The 18,677-nt window shown below is 43.8% G+C and overlaps 2 protein-coding genes and 1 pseudogene across 2 annotated transcripts; 1 reads left to right on the top strand and 2 right to left on the bottom strand.

Moving 5' to 3' along the window:
* The first annotated feature begins 850 nt into the window (after window positions 1-850).
* Window positions 851-4,929, top strand: LOC100823828 (annotated as a pseudogene).
* Window positions 4,930-5,780: 851 nt separating this feature from the next.
* Window positions 5,781-7,334, bottom strand: LOC100823523 (epoxide hydrolase A). The gene is made up of 3 exons (XM_003579040.4): window positions 6,862-7,334; window positions 6,285-6,523; window positions 5,781-6,178 (listed from the first exon to the last, which is right to left on the bottom strand). The coding sequence occupies exons 1-3, from the start codon at window positions 7,192-7,194 to the stop codon at window positions 5,935-5,937; spliced, it is 816 nt and encodes a 271-aa protein (XP_003579088.3). The 5' UTR covers window positions 7,195-7,334; the 3' UTR covers window positions 5,781-5,934.
* A 783-nt stretch (window positions 7,335-8,117) lies between these two features.
* LOC100833131 (probable ubiquitin-conjugating enzyme E2 18) lies at window positions 8,118-12,020 on the bottom strand. Its single transcript, XM_003578990.4, has 6 exons — window positions 11,859-12,020; window positions 11,616-11,719; window positions 11,250-11,352; window positions 11,081-11,144; window positions 8,665-8,753; window positions 8,118-8,578 (listed from the first exon to the last, which is right to left on the bottom strand). Exons 1-6 carry the CDS (start codon window positions 11,988-11,990, stop codon window positions 8,483-8,485), a joined length of 588 nt encoding a protein of 195 aa, XP_003579038.2. The 5' UTR covers window positions 11,991-12,020; the 3' UTR covers window positions 8,118-8,482.
* Between the last annotated feature and the right edge of the window lie 6,657 nt (window positions 12,021-18,677).

Below are 18,677 nucleotides of genomic sequence, written 5' to 3'. Positions count from 1 at the left end.
GGATTCAACCAACGGGACGAGAGAGGGGGGAGAAATAAAATTATGTCATGCTACCATGGAAGCAGAGCCAATTGGCTACTCTTCTCATGCTTTCAAAACTACGAGAATGGAATTTTGGCTCTCGGGCTTCATGAAGCTTTTTTATTTAATTATCTTTAAAATATTTATTAATTTTAAAAAGTTCATAAAAATTTAGGATGTATATACAGTGTATATTACTTATTTGTAAAGTTTCATTAATAAATAATATAGCGTGTGGGGCAAACAAAAAACGCAAATACATCTACAATTGAGGAATAATATATTTAGTATGAATGCACACATTTTTATTTTTGTGTAGCTTACAAATGGAAGTATTCTTCAACAAATTTTACGTGCATGCAATATACATTCATATGTATATTTTGATTGGTTTTAGATTATTTTTTTTACACTTCTAAATATAGTTTTTGGAATTTGTTGGCTCTTTGGAGCCTGAGATTTAAAAGAAATGTCCGCAAAAGTACTCTTTATTTCATTCTTAATAACAAATTCTCGCAAAACCACATCGTCCTTGCTCTTGGGTGTCGTAGTTAATTAATTGGCCTAGCTTTATCCCTAAGCACAAGCCATATATCATTAGTACACACACATGGTATATGTGTACCTGCCACTGCCATGCCAGTAGATGGAAATCGAGCGATCAATCATCTCTGCATTATTCAGAATCAAGCTTAACAATTCCGTTCTGACATTGATGGATTGGAGAGCCTTGCACGCACGCCCATGGATGAATTAATTAATTAACGGACGTACGCCGATGGATGTCTATATAATCCCATTAGTGCATTCGTCCATATGTGCATCAGGATTCGATCTATCTTCTTGTTCAGATTATTAAGCTGATCGAGCGGGCCGGCAATGGCGACGGCGTGGTGCGTCGAGGAGGACGCGGCCAGTAGCAACAGGCCCCCTCGCCGGCGGTTCGATCTGAGCATGTCAAGGAGGACAACAAGAAGACCGGCTGCAACTGCAACTGCAACTACATTACCTGAAGATCACCGTCAAGATGCTGATGGACTGAAGCCACCGCCGACGCTGCAGCAACGGCTACTGCTAGACGGCGGTGACGACGACGACGAGAAGCCGCCGCCGCCGCAGCAGCAGCAAGTTGATCAGGATAGCTGCTCAAGAAGAGACCGTCCCTCGCTCAAGGAGCTGATCATACATGATGCAGCTGTCATCGTTAACGGCGATGCCACCACCGAAAGCCAGACGATCAACGGCCGCGCCGCTGCGGCGTTGGGCGGAGCTGGGAGGATGGTCGGAGTGGTGCGGCGGTACACCGTCAGGATCCGGTCCGTCGTCGTCAAGACCAAACCGAGCCCGGCCGGAGAACTGAACCTGAACTGAATCCGCATCCTTTCCCAAATCGTACTAATATAATTAAACCCTTCCGTGCTGTATTCCGACCGACAAAGATTTAATCTTTCCCCCATTAATAATCGGTCCTGTTATCTTCTCCGGCGGCGGCGGCGGCTGCCGTACAAGTAGCCAGGTTCCGGCGGCCTACTGCCCCGTGCGGATCGTATATATTGCCTCAATCGGGTAACCAGTCCCGACGCGAAACACCGGACCCCGAAGGAGAAACAAGATGGGCGCGGCCGTGGAGGAAGATAGATCTCCCGAGACACGGAAGAGGAGGACCATGGCGGCGGCGGACGTCACGACCCCCGGAGAGCATCACGACCAGCGGAAGAAGCCGAATCTCCTCGAGACGGCGAATCCCGAGGAGGAGGACGAGGAAGACGCGGCGGCGGCGGACTTTGAAGAATCCCCACCCAGCTCTCCGTTGCACGAGGAGCCCTTGAGAGAGATCGAGTCATTTGACACTCTTAGGGAACACATGGACTATCTCGAAAAGCTCGACGAAGAATCAGATGCCGGCCGCAAAGGTAATTTATTTGCTCCAAATTGAAATCACGCTGTGGCAGTGGCGGGTCTGATTTTTGCCAATTAATTAACAATTCCTCATACGTCTCCTTCTTGTAGATCCTCCTCCGGACCATCCCACGATCTTCTTCACTCCTCCGACCAGGTTCAATAAGCCACAACTTTTACCCCGTCGTGAACCTGGAACCAACGCAGTGCGCTCTGCCTCCAAATTCCTTGTTGGGCTTTCATCATCTCTTGGTATATACCCCATCTTTCCCCCTCTCTATCTATGGTTAATCATCACCTTACAACTTCTTAAATATTAGTGTGGATCTGCAGATGGCAAGCCACTTAAGCGGTGTTCTGGTTTCTGGATCGACTATGACGAGGAGAAGGGGATTGGCACTCTCTTGACGACGGCGCATCTGATTCGCACAAAGGAGCCGGAGCGGGCGGACTCCGTCTGGTTAGGAGGACGAGAGTATGTCCTCATGCTAATGTGAGTTGTTATGTTAGTAATGATCAAATCTAATTTTCTCTCTTCATCCATCCATCCATCTCTGTTTGGTTTGGTTGCATCAGAAAGTATATGCATCATCAGTATTAAGCGACATATTCCTCCTGATGTCCTGAAAAGATTTTCTCTCATGTTCAGAAACCCAATATCTATATCATTCTCTCTGCAATCCTTGTTTCAGGTCATTGTTCACTTGCTGGACGGCAAGACTGTAGAGGGCCAGCTGCTCTACCACCACCATTATGATCTTGCCTTCTTCAGGGTTACACTGGATCAACCTGTTCCATTACCGTGTTTCAACCAAGAAGTGAAGTTTGCTCAAGATGTCCTTCACCTCGGAAGAGACAGATCATTGGGTCTAAGGATAACCCATTGCAGGGCAGCATACTCAAATCCGGTGTTAATGGAGCGATACCACTACATGTACTTGCATCCTGAAGATTATCGACATATTGCTCACAAGGTATATAATATATTTCCCTAGTTCGAGGGCGTGTTGAATATAATTTTGATGTTGTATCTATGTTGCGATCCCACAATCTGTTGTTATACTAACTATGTATATTCTAATATTTTCTCAGTTTGAATATTGTAGTTTCACGATGGAGGGCCAGTCATTGATCTTAATGGAAAAGTTGTGGGACTGTTCAACATTAGTACGAGAGGGTCCTTTATACCTTCTTCTATTTTGCTCAAGTGCTGGGATTCATGGAAGAACTACGGGTGCGTTTTCCCCTCTAAATTCTATGGCGTTAGCTGATGCACTCTTCCTTATTAGTAATCTTGCACGCACAATGCACGTCTCATAGTAATCTTACTCCTTTGTCAAGGTTGTGTCTCAAATGGCAGTCCGTCAACTCATTCCAATTCCCAAGACAACAAATTATATCTTTGACAACCAATCATATCACATCAAATGCGAAACAAAGATGTCAGTAAAAACAGGACAGTTATTGGAAAAGGAATTAAATGATTATTTGGTTGGATACAGGGCAATCTTTCGACCTCACCTTGGATTGACTTTTAAGGCTATCAAGCTGCTAGAGCCTGGCCGCGTTGATAAGATATGGCGTATGTAGAACATTGAGGACGGTTTTATCGTCAAAGAGGCATACGTATAATCTTTACTTGTCTTATCTGCAGCTATTAGCTTTCTTGAGGGTTCTTATTTTCTCATTTTTAATATGGTTGAACTGAACTGTAGGTGTCAAAAGGATCTCGTGCACAGAAACTTGGGATCCGAGAAGGTGATATAATTGAAAGTTTTAATGGGGAATGCATTTCTACTACAATGGAGGTAGGTGTGGATTATTAAGTCTCAAACAAAATTTAAAATACATTATATTTGTGTGGCATATGGAAACTTAATAATATTCTCGACCTCTGTAATTTCTTTCTGGTATTATCAGTTGGAGAACATGTTGTTAAGTATATGCAAGGGCCCTTTTGTCGACCTTACCGCCAAAGTTCGCATTTCGGTAAGTTCACTTGTATGTGCTGTTCAATTCCTATATACAAAAGTATTATTAGCAAACTGTATGCACTAAGAAATGTGTCATTTTGACTTAGGTTGGGGTATTTCATATCCGCAAACAACTCCGGAGGAACGTAGTGTTTAACGTAGTGTTGACTGCAAATGTATCTGAGCATGGAGAAATTGTGCGGGGTACCGCTAGTTTCAACCTAATCTTCTTAGTCTTCTTAATTTTGTTGATTCATTCAATATGTTTTAATTCGAACCCATGAGCTTACCTGGCAGTATGCAAAATGAATGTGTTTATAAATGGTGCTTGCACTTGTACTTGTGCATGTATAGAAAACATTATGTTTCCGTCCCCATTACCAAATTGGTTTAAGGCATTTGACCTCTGTTGTTTCAATTTTGTCATGAACTATGTGTGGTATTAATCTGATGCTTTGTAAGTGTTGCTTATGCGATGGAAGGGAGAACACCTGAAAAATAACACAAGAGGTTATTTAGTCCAATGCTATCCTTTTACCGTGTCTTGCAAATACCGGTTTCGGGAGACACCAATATCAATAGTATGCTAAGGGAGAGTGCTGGTAGCCAACCAGAGTTCGATCCTCGAAGGTCTCACTTTGTAAAAATTATATATCTATATACTGTCGGACTGCAATCGCGCAACTCCTACAGTTTAAGTAAAAAAAATAGTATGCTAAGGGAAATTTTAGGGAGTTGAGGGCAGACCCTCCATAACAAATATAATTTGTGATTATGGACATATACACTTATGGACAACTACACACACTTGTAGCAATTTGCCTTGTCTAGCTTGTGCACAACGTCTAGATTTCAAGTTTTTTTTTCTTATTTGCACGTACAGAGACCTACCCTGTCCCGTGGCAGATTTTTTTTCATGTAATTTCTTGGTTCTTGTTTAAGGTTTTCATATTGGTTTCTGTTTGTTTTTCTGCAGGTCCTCATTTCTCTTGAACTAGGGGTCGGGAAATGGATGTCAGTTTGCTGGAGGCTCTGATGTTAACTTAACTATACTTCTATGGCTAGATTCTCTGGAAGTGTCGTTTTGGACTGTGGTTATATATATTTTCTTAGATTATTCCTGTAGATTATCTCAAAAAGTGATTTGACAGTATAATCATATCGTTGGGGTTTATCGATGTACTTCCTGCATCAATATGTTGGTTGATGAAGACGATGTCTAAATTAAATCGGTTGCTTAAATATTACTCTGCGTTCAGTAGAAGATTTATGGAGACATTGTGTAAATTAAATTGGTTGCTTAAACAAGTTCACTTGTGAAGTCTTTCCAAGCAGATGGAGCTCTGCCAAATATACCACTTGGTGCAGAGCCTGAAGCTATCAACCTTGCATGTCAGGATGCACTTTTTTCTCTTATTTTCTTTCTTGCTTTTCTGTTGTGAACATTGTAATGGATCTTAAAACTGTGCACCTGTGGCCCTATGTACTCCAGGTTCTCTAGAACTCGTCGATTTCCTCCATCTGTGCGGATAATACCTTTAGCTTATTAGATCGTGTCTATGATTCGCCAGGAAGATTGATTTCAAGGTGTTATGGTATTGCTGAGTTTTATAATAGTATTGTGAAAACTCCAGCTATTATTGTCTGATGAGTACTCCAGTTATTATGTGTTTGAGTAAGGGGATTTGCATTTTCTATGGAAGTATTTGTTGATTTTGATTTCTGAACATAGTCTTTCTGACCAACTAGTATCTCCAGCTGCACTCAGAACATTATATCTTTGTTTTGTTTGTGCCACCTTTCAAAGAATTTTACTCCCTGTTGAGGCACCTTGGGCTTCCATGTATCTCTTGTTTGGCTAAGATGAGAACATTATGCCTTATCACCTTTGTTTATCGGAAACCCCGTTTTATTGCACACTCATCTGTAGTATTTTACATGTTCTTTTATTCGAGTAAATAGATTTCAGTACAGGAAATGTAAAACCTCACAGAATCTAAAACAACCTCACAACATCCTCTCTCTTTTTTGTCAGTCCAGATTATATAAACTTGTCCAGGAAGGACAGTATTTCAGAGGTCACCCTCTCGGCCTGCTCTTGCTGGATGAAATGGTGGCCTTCGATGATGGCAACCTCAAGATTCGGAACATTGGACTTGAAAGCCCCGCTGTCAATGTAGCGCCCAACTCCTAAGGACTGGACACCTGTGTCCTTGTCACCCGCGATGAACTTCGCGGGCACCGTGATCTTGGCACCATGCCAGGGTGCAGTAAGCTGCCAAGTCCTGCAACATTTTAGCGACAGTATTAGTGCAGATCCTAGCCTGGATCAAACAGAAGAACTCCACAGATGGTAGAAAAGAGAAGTTATGAATGAGGCTTCAAATTTACAAGTCCATGGCGCGGTAGTAGTTGAGGGGCCCCGTGAAGCCGGTCTTCTGGAACTTGTCGGCGTATTGGCCCAGTTCTTCCTCGGTCATCCAAGGAAGCGGCGACGGCGATGCCTGGAAGAAGTCTATGACCTCCACTCCAGGAGGGGCAGAGAGGTCGTCTAGCTCGAGGGAGTAGAACTTCTTTAGGACAGTCGCGACGTCGTGCTTCGCGAATGCCTTCTCGGCTCTTCCGGGCTCCTGCACACATGTTGAAATGACATATGACCACAACTGCAAAGCTGAATATATAGACTCATCCAAGAGAGACAGTACTCCTGTTCCTATACAAGCTAAACACATGATCTTTGATCCCATATTAACAGCCAACGTGTTGTTCAGGACACAAATTTGATCATAGTTCAGGTTTTGAATATCATCACTTCAAACTGAACCTTCTATTGAGCACACATTTTGTGTGCATATCAGCATACGAATCCCATGGTAAGAAGAAGAAGAAGAAGAATGGCTGCTGAAATTCGTCTGAATCAAAATTCAGAAGAGATACAGGTAACAGAGCAGAGTTCATCAGCAGCTACCTGGAACTGCGAGATGTAGAAGCCATCGCCGCGGGCGGCGAGGAAGTCGGCCATGGGGACCGGCGAGCGGGGGAAGTAAGGCACGCCGAGGGCGACGGCGGCGCGGACCCGGTCGGGGCGGAAGAGGCAGAGGTGCCAGAGCACCTGCGCGCCCAAGTCGTGGCCCGCCACCAGCGCGTCGGGGAGACCGAGGTGGTCGAGCAACGCCACCACGTCGCCGACCACGTGGAGCATCGTGTAATCGGCGGCGCCGCCGGCGGGGACTTCGGAGTCGCCGTAGCCGCGGAGGTCCGGGGCCAGCGCGCGGTAGCCCCGCGCCGCCAGGGCGGACATCTGGTGCCGCCACGACAGCCAGAGCTCCGGGAAGCCGTGGAGGAGGAGCACGGCGGGGCCCGTGGCGGGGCCTTGCTCCGCCACGTGGAGAGAGATGCCGTTCACGGCCGCCGTCCAGTGACGCACCTCGCCTGCGCCTGCGCCGCCGGTCGCCATGGTTGACTGTTCTTGGTTTGTCAGTCCAAGAAGAAGAAGAAGAGACGGCATGCAGGCAGCGATACATTTCTTACAGTCGACTTGCGCTTTAGATAAAGCTTAGCTTAGACTTTTCTCTTGTAAGACTTATATAAGGGGAAAAAAGGTAAGAGCAAATAAATTTTTGACCCGGGAAATCTTGATGATTTTTTTTTGACAAACTAGAGCTCGGTTAGGGACATGGGAAATTTCCCGAATATTGCCTTAATTGAACTATTTTTTTATAACTCTCTGTTTGATAACCTTATCAAAAATAAAAATCTGCAACACAGATTTTGACAAAACAAACTGAGGCCTAAATTTCCAGTCAACTATATCTTCTGTAGCAATTATTTGGAGAAAGAAATAATAATTTTGTCGGATAAGCAGGATTAGGTGGCCATTGTTTTTTTAATAAGCAATTGGAATGCTTCTAAGCAGAGACTTTACACACAAGATCTTGATGTATTATCTTATTGTACTTACACTATGCTTTAAGATCTAACTTCATACAGTATATATGTAGGTAATCGTACAGCCTAAAAGAAAATTCCATCTACTCATCAGTCAATCAGTCTTCACGACAGGTTTAAAATGTGATGGATTATACAATCAGACATCACCATAGCAGGTTAAACACACGATTCCTACAGTTGGCATCTTTATTAGAGACACACTCTTGAACACCACCTTGAATTTCATTTGACTTTAGTAAAGTCGTGAGGAATCCGACAGGAAAAGAAATATAGTAGCAAGTATGTCATCAATATGATAACTATAATTTCAATAAATTCATACGCAGATAGATAGCACGGATGATTTAGCAAGTCATAGATAAACCTGCACTCCTTTTGTGCCTGTATCAGCGAACCCAACAGTTACACTCTTGCTTATTCTATATAACTCATTGACCGCGATGATATCTTCACGTTTTCGATACATGTGTTCAGCTCATGTACAAACCACCACAACATGTTAAGCTTTGCGGTACCGATAAGAGGGGTGCTTAAAATTTTAAGCCTAAATCATCTCATCTCCCCTTGGAAGAGATTTCGCTGTAAGGAGGGCTGACTGGCTAATATGGTGTGGCCAGAAGAGCCAATCCGACGCCTCCTTATACTTTGTCATCATGGAACCACCATCTGGTCTCCTTCGGCGACCTTCCGTTGCGGCAGTTCCTAACATAGCGGTCATTGTCTTGCGGACGTTGCTGCAACCAGTACGGTGTAGCTAGTAAGAAAACAAGTAATGAAGAATGTGTTTGATATGTGAAGATGGGTGAGTGTTGGATATAACCTTTGCTGGCGAGCTAGACAGCATGGACAAGATGCTGATACAGACTGAACTTACAGTCATTGCGGGTGACCAGGAGTCATAGAGTATATCTGCAGGTAAGAGAACCAGCAACTTTATCTTATAAATCATGTGAAAAAGAACTGTGGCCACATCAACACTTTTTTATTCACAATCATTAAATAATCATGATAGTAACTAAAGGACCGAGAAGTACATTTATTTTGTGGAGAACAACTTCTGAAAAGAAAACAAATCATCCAAATATTAAAAGATAAAGGTTGAAATGCTCCTTTTAGGCATAGTGAAGGTTATTTAAACATACGGAAGTCAGAAGATGATTAATGTTGCTGATTTCAAAGAGGTCCAGTGATGACAACATAAGACTACCTCAGATGTCTGTGTGAACATTTTCAGCTGCATTGAATTTCAGATCAGTGTCTTCAGTTACCTAAACTAAGCGCTGGACAGAGTATTATCAGTATTATAGATATAATTGGTGCCAAAACCGTCAAATGACATTTAATTTAAAAAGATTATCTAAGCCTATAGTCAACTATATAAGACAAACGAACTTAAAACCTTGAACAGAAAATTTTAAATTCTGGTAGCTTCAACAAAACAACAGAAAGTCTGCAGTATTTCACAAAGTTGAGAAAGAGGTTAAAAGGATCAATCACATTGTCAGATTAATAGATCAATAGACATGAGTCAGTGATTGCAGTGAAGCAACACCTAAATCGTTGTATGAGAGGTCACGTGGTAGGGTGGGCAGACTAGGAGAGGAGTTTCCCTAGAGAGTAGTTCCAACTGAATTTGTGATGCTCATAATCCTCAGAAAAAGGAAAAGGTACTGTAGTGATCATGTAGCTAAGTTTAACCACTTGTGTTGATCACTGGTGGAAGAAAATTCACTACACGTGCTTGCTCAGTTGCTCTGGCTTCTAACACAAACTACTGGTCACCAACTAGCTGAAGCACCTTACTGCAATGATGGGGCTTAGTAGAGATGCAAGGTGGAACTAGTTAACATAGTAGCCACAATTGCAGTCTCAATGTCACTACACTGAATAGACAAGGATGACACGGCCAACAATATCAAGTATGAGATGCAGTGAAAATGACTTGTGTAACAAGTACTCCCTCCATTAGCGCACGAAATTCTTTTTATTTGTTCCAAATTGTAGTTTGCTTATTTTTAATAACAAATCTCTCGATTCCTTATAAACTTGTAAGGTGCATGCATGCAGAGCTCATCGTTCGCTCTCTTTTCCTGTGATTGGTCATATGCATTGCATACGCAACCGCTGGGTGGGCCCTTTATTGTGATTGGCTGCATGCGCTGCGCTCGGTGGCAAGCGAGGGGCTGCAGACGTCAGGAGGGATAGCACGTTTAATTGCTACCAATTCCATGCGGTGTCTTGGTCCATGTGAAAAACAAATTGCGCGCGACAATACAAAATGGAGGGGGTAGACCAGAATGCTGGGAATGCGGGGACAGATTCTTTGATGTTGTCGTTATCAGCGAGAGTAAAAGGTAAGCTGAAGCTATGCTGGAGAAATAATTAATATGGAAAGTTAAGACTAGTGTTTTGATTTCGGGTTACAAACTGCTGATCTTTGAGATTACGTATAGTAAGCCAGATAGCGAATGACACGTTCTTCAGCACAGGTAGAACTGTGTGAGAATTTATAGATAAACAAGTACATGGAATGATTTCAAAGATAGCTTATTCACTCTTGACTTGTTCAATTTCATGATTTTACGTTATAACACCATCCATACAGTAAATAAGTTAAATTTAATGGAAACATCATATGGTTCCCCTTGAAAATAATGTCATAAACATCTTTGCACATAGCTCCTCGGAAATTCCTTTTCATGCGCTATCTACATAGACGCTTGAGGGCCAGAAAATAAAGGAGTTACTCGCTCAAGATGAAGAATTCAACAGAAGACAAGACTTAAAAACCAATCAAGTAACCATTATAGAAACATTGATGGCAGCTATAACATCATCGAGGAAAAAGAGACAAGACACCAACATGGTAACATTAGTGCAACAAGCACAAAACACATACTCCCTCCGTCCAAAAATAAGTGACGTATATACGTCACTTATGGGACGGAGGGAGTTCATTCTAGCAAGGTCATGCATCTGGTATTCCAATAGTAATAGAATAGGAAGGTGTGTTGAAGCATCTCAATTGGGCAACTTCTCTAAAAACTGCAGAAGCACACTTGCCAAAGGTGCTGACTTTCCCCTAACAAATGGAATCTTAGCACCTAACTTACAGCTAGATGGAAGGTTAGCTTAGGCAAAGAACATTCCCATACATCACGCATTTAATCAAAAGCACCAACACGGAGGCATAAACAAATCTTCTTCTGCCTGAGAGGCACAAGGAACAACTTTACCTAAACAGATGTGGCCATTGCTGTAAATGTGCGGATGCATAGGCGCCGGGTTGAGGAAAATGACCTAGAAAAAGGGCACAGGGTTATCATCCAATCTAATCAAACGGAAGAAACATAACAATAGAAAAACAGCTAACTGAGGGTGCAATTTTTATCATGAAAATCTCACCTGAGGTGCCTCCATGGGATAATGCTCGGGGAAGTCGACCTGCAGCTGGTAAGTCTCACCAGCGTAGAGGGTGCCGGCCGCTCCGCCCACCTCAATCACCCACCTGTTTGCTTAATCATTACAAAAATCCTTTCGTTAGGCAAGAAGTCAAATCGATCTCCACAAACATCATCGATCAAGAGGAACCCCCACACCCCAAGAAAATCTGGAAAATCAACACCAGTAAGGGGCAAACAAGAGGAATCGTTAGCCCATCTAGAACTAAGAAGATGGGGGACACGCAGTTCATCCGCCCGTCCGTCCATCCACAAACACACGCACGAACAAGAAAATCAATTCCAGGGATTCGGTCGGGGAAGGGTGCACCTTTGGAGGTTATCGGAGACCTTGTACTTGAACCCAGCGGGAGGGCCGACCTGCCACTCGGCGAGCTCCTTCTGCAGCCGATTGCAGGCGATCTTGCTCAGCGCCTGCCCACGCGGAAAAGGGGAGGAATTTCTTTGAGCCCAATCGCGCACGGAGATAAAAAAACCAATCCGGGCGGCGAATCCGATGGATTCGGGAGAGAAACGAGGAGAGGAAGAAGAAAGAAGGGTTAGGGTTTGATACCTTGCGGGAAGCAGTCGAGGAACTCGTCATGGTGCGCTTGGGTTCTTGCGGAAGGGAAGGAAGGAGGCGAAGAGAGGGCCAGAGCAGTCGGCTCTTGGCCTCTTCTATTCTTGTTGGGTTGGATGCTACCATTTTATATTATGTCTAACTTATCTTGGCAGTTTTTCTCTTTTGAGTACTACTATATGTGAAAGGCATATTATGCAAAGTTATGCTTAAATAAACCACCACATAGCAAAAAAAAAGTGGTCAGCTATCTTAGAAATTGAACAAAAGTAGTTCTTTCTTTTAACTACTAATAATAACTTTGGATTTGACATGTGTTCATTGTGCCAAGATGTGAGTCCCATGCATGGTCACTAAACCAGGAGTTGTATCAATCAATGGTCACAACCATCTGTTGATGTTGAAGCCAAGTAGGCATGCACTGATTGAAATGAAATGGGCACCTGAAAAATCTTACTTTTGTGCCATTAAAAAAGTAAGCATGCAAGCAAAATTAGTAGTACAAGTACTAACTGAAAGTACCGTTAGTACATCATACATGCTGTCATGTTCAAGCCTTCAGAAAAAAAAAATAGCAGTAAAAGTGAAGGACCGTCCCGGAGAAACAATAGCAGTAAAAGAATAATGCCATGGAGTCAACATCAAAGAACAAGAAGTATCAACGATCTAATTGTATTTTACTAGCTAGGCCAAGCCATGCAAGCGTGTGGCCGGCTTCAACCTGGACTGCGTCCCCTCAACCGGCGTGACAGTGTTTGGCAAGACCAAGACGATAATGACCGACGTCACCTCCACGTCTGCATCCGAGTGCAGGGCATCCATCACTGCCATGCCCTTGCACACGGGGTCCATGCATCCCTTCCACCTCCGTGTCCTTAACATCATTGGTCTGGCTTGTTTCCTCTAGCTACGCGCATCAAAGCCTGTAATAACTTCATCGCCTCCTGCAGCTTCTGTGAAGCAGTCCGCGCTAGAAAGAACACGATCACCCACTTCATGATCTATATAAGAAAAGCAATCAAATCATGGAGTTACAAGTAGATCATACAGATCGAACACATATCAAATGAATTCATACCATCACATGGCAGATCAATGTTGAGAACCAGCAGGTCCTTGTTCCCTGCCACCGTCATCTTTTGGCGAAGGCATGTTCAAGTCCAAAATGGCCATTGTTATGTTCATGTTACAGATTGGAAGAGGAAGAATAGAATGGCTTAGAAATGAGGCGATTGGCTAGTAGTTATAGCAGATCACTTAATTCCTAGGCCACTCTCTCTCTCTCTCTCTCTCTCTCTCTCTCTCCTTCCTCTTCTGATCCGTTGCATGGAGATAACCATGGAGATTTTGGATTTGGATGAGCCTCCGCCAGAAGATGATCGTGGTGGATAAAGAGAAGTTGTTGTGAGGTTAGCCGTGGTCCGATGATTGATCTTAGCACCAATCTGCCATGTGATGGTATGAATTTGTTTTGATGTGTTCAGTTCGTTTGATCTACTTGTAAATTCCATTGTTCGTTTGCGCTTCTTTTGTAGACCATGAAGAGGGTGATCCAGTTCTTGCCAGCGTGCGCGTGTTCATAGAGTTGCAGGCGATGGAGTTGTTTCCAGTTTTGATGGCGCAGCGGTAAGGGAACAACCCGACTCTAGTGATGTTGGTCAAGGTCGTAGAGGTGTAGGAATGCATGGCCAGCATGCGCAAGGGCATAGTAGAGGTTGAGGCTTTGCACTCAGAAGACAATGTGACACCGTACTCCGTCAAGCCGGTCGAAGGTAGAGCAAGGCACATTGGCTGTGTTGTACCATAAATCCGATATGCTCTGGTTTCACCAACTTGTTCTGAGAGATACAATGCTGCTCTCCTATTATTATGTGTTTTTGTATATGAAGTGTGGAAATGTAGCACATCATAGCATCTCCAAGGATCTCATTGGTGTTAATATGGCATTTGTGGCATACCATCTTTATGCACAACCTCATGAACATGCCTAATCTTGCCTGCTAGCTTTGCCTGCTGTGTATTCACTTTAGTAGTATCAGTACAGTAGTTCTTACACAACAAATCATGGGATAAATTGCTCTGTCTGTGTCGGTGGTTTCCATTGGAAAACTGGATGTGAAATTTTGGGATCGGCATATTGAAATATATTAAGTTAACCCATGTACCATTGTTATTTGTAGACTGTAGGTAGTACTTACTCTTTCTTTTGCTATCTGTCTAAAACTAATTCTGTTAAACTGTTAAATATAGAGCTGAATAGGCACTATTATCTCAGTAACTACTAGTAAGTATTGGATCAGTTGATTACATGACTTTAGCCATTTGTATCAAGGTGTTATAGTTTCTCTGACAACCTAGAGGGTATCATTATAATGTAAGCTACTGAAAGGAGCAGCTCAAGATGTCTTTTACTCCTCCGTTTTACAAGGCGTGCTTGATTTTTCATGGTATCCATTACACAACTTTGACTATTATTTTGACTCGTAATATGCAACAAAATTAGTAAAAGGACATATGACATAAAAGTATTTTCAAGAAAAATAAAAATAGTATTATTTTTACATGTCCAATCTATTTACTTTTGCATATATTAGTGGTCAAAGATTTAGAGCGTTCACTGCATGCATGTTTGTGTGTATTTTGTGTTGTTAAATTTGCCCTCCAAGCGGTGTTGCTGGTTTGTCATGGTATGATAGAATAGATGACATGAGCAATTTAGTTGTTATTGTTACACATGTAATTCCATTGGTCTGTCACTATCGATTTCATGAGCTTTGGTTCATTTTATGTTGTGTATTCCATTTCTGGAATGTAACTGTAAGTTAATTGTTTGAAACCATTAAAAAATGTTTTGGTAATTTTTTTACTCCACTAGGTACACTTATGTCTTTAGTTGACTTTGATTGACTATCTGGTTTGGCAAGCTAGTAATTCGTAACGAAGTTTTTGTATATAAAAGGTTCAACCCCACAGATCTTTCTTTTCCGAACGACCTAATCAGTGCTAGAAGAGACTGAAGAAAAATTGAAATGGATATTGAAAGGCAGCTTTGGGCAGATTTTTCTATAGGAAATTCAGGGTTGTAGTGAGCCGGACTTGTGCTCAAAGTACTGGCTAGCTTGTTTTGGATGGGCTTGGTCGCGGTGGAGTTGAGTAGGTTAGTGTTTGGATGCATTATGTGCTTCTGCAAGTCTGTTGGTTTTTACATAGTTGCACTCTGCTTGAACTGTTAAGGCCTTGTTTCATTATAACAATAACTAGTATGTTCGTTCATTTATTATTTGTGAATACCACTACACAGCGGGTAGATTGCCGGCAGAATATAGCTGCATTAAGTACAGGATATAACTGCATTAATTCATTGTTGAACATTGAGACAACTTCACAGCAACATACTTTGGTAGATTAACATTTCCATGGAGCTTATTAAAAATGAAGATACTCATGCTACTACGCCTAAGGTGACTGTACAATGAGGGAATAAGCTAAGGCAAAAGATGGTTTGGCAAATTTCAAGTAATGGCATTTGGATCTGGTTCGGCCTATAGCTTTAGCTTTTAACTGCATCATGGTCTGCCTGACATTGCCATAGCATTTTTAGTATTGCCTTTTATTACACGCTATTAATACTGTTTCTAGTAATATTAAATAATGAACAGCTGTTAAAAAGCTGTACCATGAGTATTTTACCAGAAATAGTAAAGATTATGTTAATAAAGTTGATTTTAGATCTAGAATAAATAATGTTGATTCCACAGCAGGCCATTGCCCTGGATGCAGAGGGTCCCCCGCAGACCAGTTCTTATTTTGTGTCTTCGGTTATCATTTATACAACGCAGTGACTGGGAGATACTTCTTATGGACGCCATTCTTGATGTTCATACTGAAGATCGGAAACACCAAACGATAAGGGTAACGATCCCAGACAAAAAGAAGACAGCTCCACTGCCAGCTGACTGCAGCGCATGCAAGTCCCAGCCAACACCGACACCGACACCACCTCCAGCTCAAGGGAAGTGAATCTCATCGAGAGATGATCTTTGGTCTGAACATAGCTACCATGGTGTTATTATTTTCTTTTCCTGTTCCTCATCAAGCTTTTCTGTAAGAAAATAAGTACTTCCCAAGGGACAAAGTCAGCAGGAGATTCTTTTCTGATATGTGGGCACTGAGCAAATGACACGACATAGAGTAGGTTAGATGAAACTTTTGTTGTTGTTGAAAGAAGGCCAAATTTGGACTAAAATCTCATTCTTTTGAAAGTTCATTTCCATGGTACTGAAGAGAGAGCCTAGTTTACTACTCGTATTACGCAGCTAGCTTCATGTTGGTTGCAGACTTGCAATACATACATACATACTGACAGCATGTTTTCTTCCTGGACGGTCATCACATTATGTATGCCGAATGATCATTTTTTGTAATGATTGTTCCAGATTGCTATTTGGGAATGTACACTGTTAGCGGTCGAGAAATCTCTCGACTCATTTTTATTAATTTTTGTTTAGATTGCTTTATGATGTTTTCGAACTACATAGGCTGCATTCCAGTAATGGGGCTGTTTTACGTGCTTAGCCTGCTCTGTTCTTTGAATAACTCTCAACCCTAAATTTTTGATAGGGTAAGCTTTGGCTCAAACACCATGTACCTGCACACTCTTATTGTACACTAGTACCGTTTTGGAATAGATAAACATGATGAAGATGTGATTGTTTAAGATGAGCATGTACTGGAGTAGTATAATGTTTGTACAGCTGAAGCAACATTGAGGCATTGGTGCTAGAACTAATTTCAGAAGAGTTTCTGGGATGTTGAATTTATCAGAGCAACAAAGGCAGGGTGATAGATTCTCAATGCATTGCACACAAGAGTACAATAGATGCAGATAATAAGAGATACGAGAGGTAACAAAAACAGCAGTACGAAACTCAAGAGCAGACATCATAGAACACACATTCTTGAGCAGTTAAGGTACGTGTATTTTTTTTGGAAGAGGTACATGTATAATTCTTTCCTACAAAATTTCAGCATGACGTCTCTCTATACCATTGGTGCACAGTCGATTCAATAACCGTGTATCCATCTTGCGGCATACTCGCATGTAAACATGTACTACTCCGTACACCACAATTAACGGGAAGCAGAAAAGGTTTTAATTCTTAGAGCATCTATGACAGTCACCGAACCCGGTCCATCCGAAATGGCTGAGTTTGGTTGAACTGAAAAACAATATTCAGTTTTGAAACACGATGCGCAGAAGAGAAACCGAGTTCAAAACCGAACTTCCAAAAATACTCATTTCAAAAATAATGATTCACCACGTGGAAAAACAGAGCCCCTGCGTCGCCCTCCTCGGCGACACGGGGGAACCCTAGCGCCGCCGGGCTCTAGGCCCCCTTCCTCCTTCCTACCGGGCAACGCCGCCACCGGAGGGGTGCCGCGAAGCTGGGCAAGCCCTGGGAAGGTGGCGGCGCGGGGCGGCCGGCGGTGGCGCGGGCCGGATCTAGGCCCGATTCGGGCGGCAGGCTAGATCTGGGCTGTGGTGTGGCTCCGCGGGCTTGGCGGCTTGGCTGGCCGGCTGTGGACGGGCGCTGGAGTGCGTGTGGCTGCCGTCGTGTTGGCCGTCTCGGTGGCCGGCGGTGGGCGGGCTCGATCTGGACATGGCGTGCGGCGTGCGGCTTGCGAGGGGCCCGAGGCTGCAGTTTGGCGTGCGCGGCCGGCTCAATGGCCGGCGTGGGCGGGCCCGATCTGGGCCTATGCGGGCCCGATCTGGGCCTGGCGTGCCTGGCCATGTTGCCTCGTTCCACTGTTTGTGTGGCCATGTTGACGTGGCCTGATCCGGTGCGTGGGACGGTTGCGACGCCCTGGCCGGTGCCCGGTGGTGGGTTGGCGCGTGGCGTTCGGCGAGCTTCGCCGGCACTCGCTGTGATGCGGTGGACTCTGGCCAGCTTCAGCTATTCGCTCCTGTCCGCGGTGGGTTTGGTGGCTGCGGGTGAAAACCCAGCATCGACGGGGTCGGTGCTAGCGACGACGACGTCCTCGGGCGTCACTTCCTTCTTGAAGGCATCGTTGTGCAGCTCCGCCACATCCCACCCTTCTCAAACGAGGTGACTCCGAGCGAAAGCTCTGATTCGGTTTCCGGGTCGGGTAATGGCGACGTCCTCGGACGCCGCGTCCTCCTTAGAGGTGTTGCCTTTGGACACCTCGTTTGGCGGTGGTGCTTGATGTGGTCCTGGCCAGGGAGGGCGACTTTGCGCTACATGGGTTTGCTGATGTGCGAGCCGTTCCCGTCGGGGCAACCTCTTCTGGCTCCGATCGTCGAAGAAGCCCTGCTCTACCTACATTCTTCTGGCGCAAGGAGCCATTCCCTGTTCAGTGTCGTTGGAGCGGAGGAGGTCTTCGTCTTGGCGGTAGCGACTTGTTATTCGATTTTCTGTGTTTGCTCTTTGTCAGGGTTTTCCGCACGGCTTTTCTTGAATAAGCCGTGCATTTGTATCGGTTTTCAGGCCCGGTTTTTCTCATAAACAGGGCTAACTCTATTCTTCTAATCGAATCACGGGGATCGACCGTTGTGTCCTCAAAAAAAAATCTCATTCGCGCGTGAACAGAACTAACATAGATATTTAAACCGACTAGTTCATCATCATCATTGCATACAGTAGAATGGATTACATACATAGATTAATAAAAACTAACAGCGATATAGACGGTACTCCTCTTAGTCATCGATGGTGACGACCGCCGGCGCTAGTGAGAGCTCGATGGCGGCATCGAGCTGGGCCTGCTCGATGGCGGCCTGACGAGCGTCGTCCT

The sequence above is a fragment of the Brachypodium distachyon genome, chromosome 4 (genome assembly GCF_000005505.3).
Source record: "Brachypodium distachyon strain Bd21 chromosome 4, Brachypodium_distachyon_v3.0, whole genome shotgun sequence".
Lineage (NCBI taxonomy): Eukaryota > Viridiplantae > Streptophyta > Magnoliopsida > Poales > Poaceae > Brachypodium > Brachypodium distachyon.
Note: the sequence above shows the minus strand (reverse complement) of the source record. Positions and strands in the feature narration are given on the sequence as shown.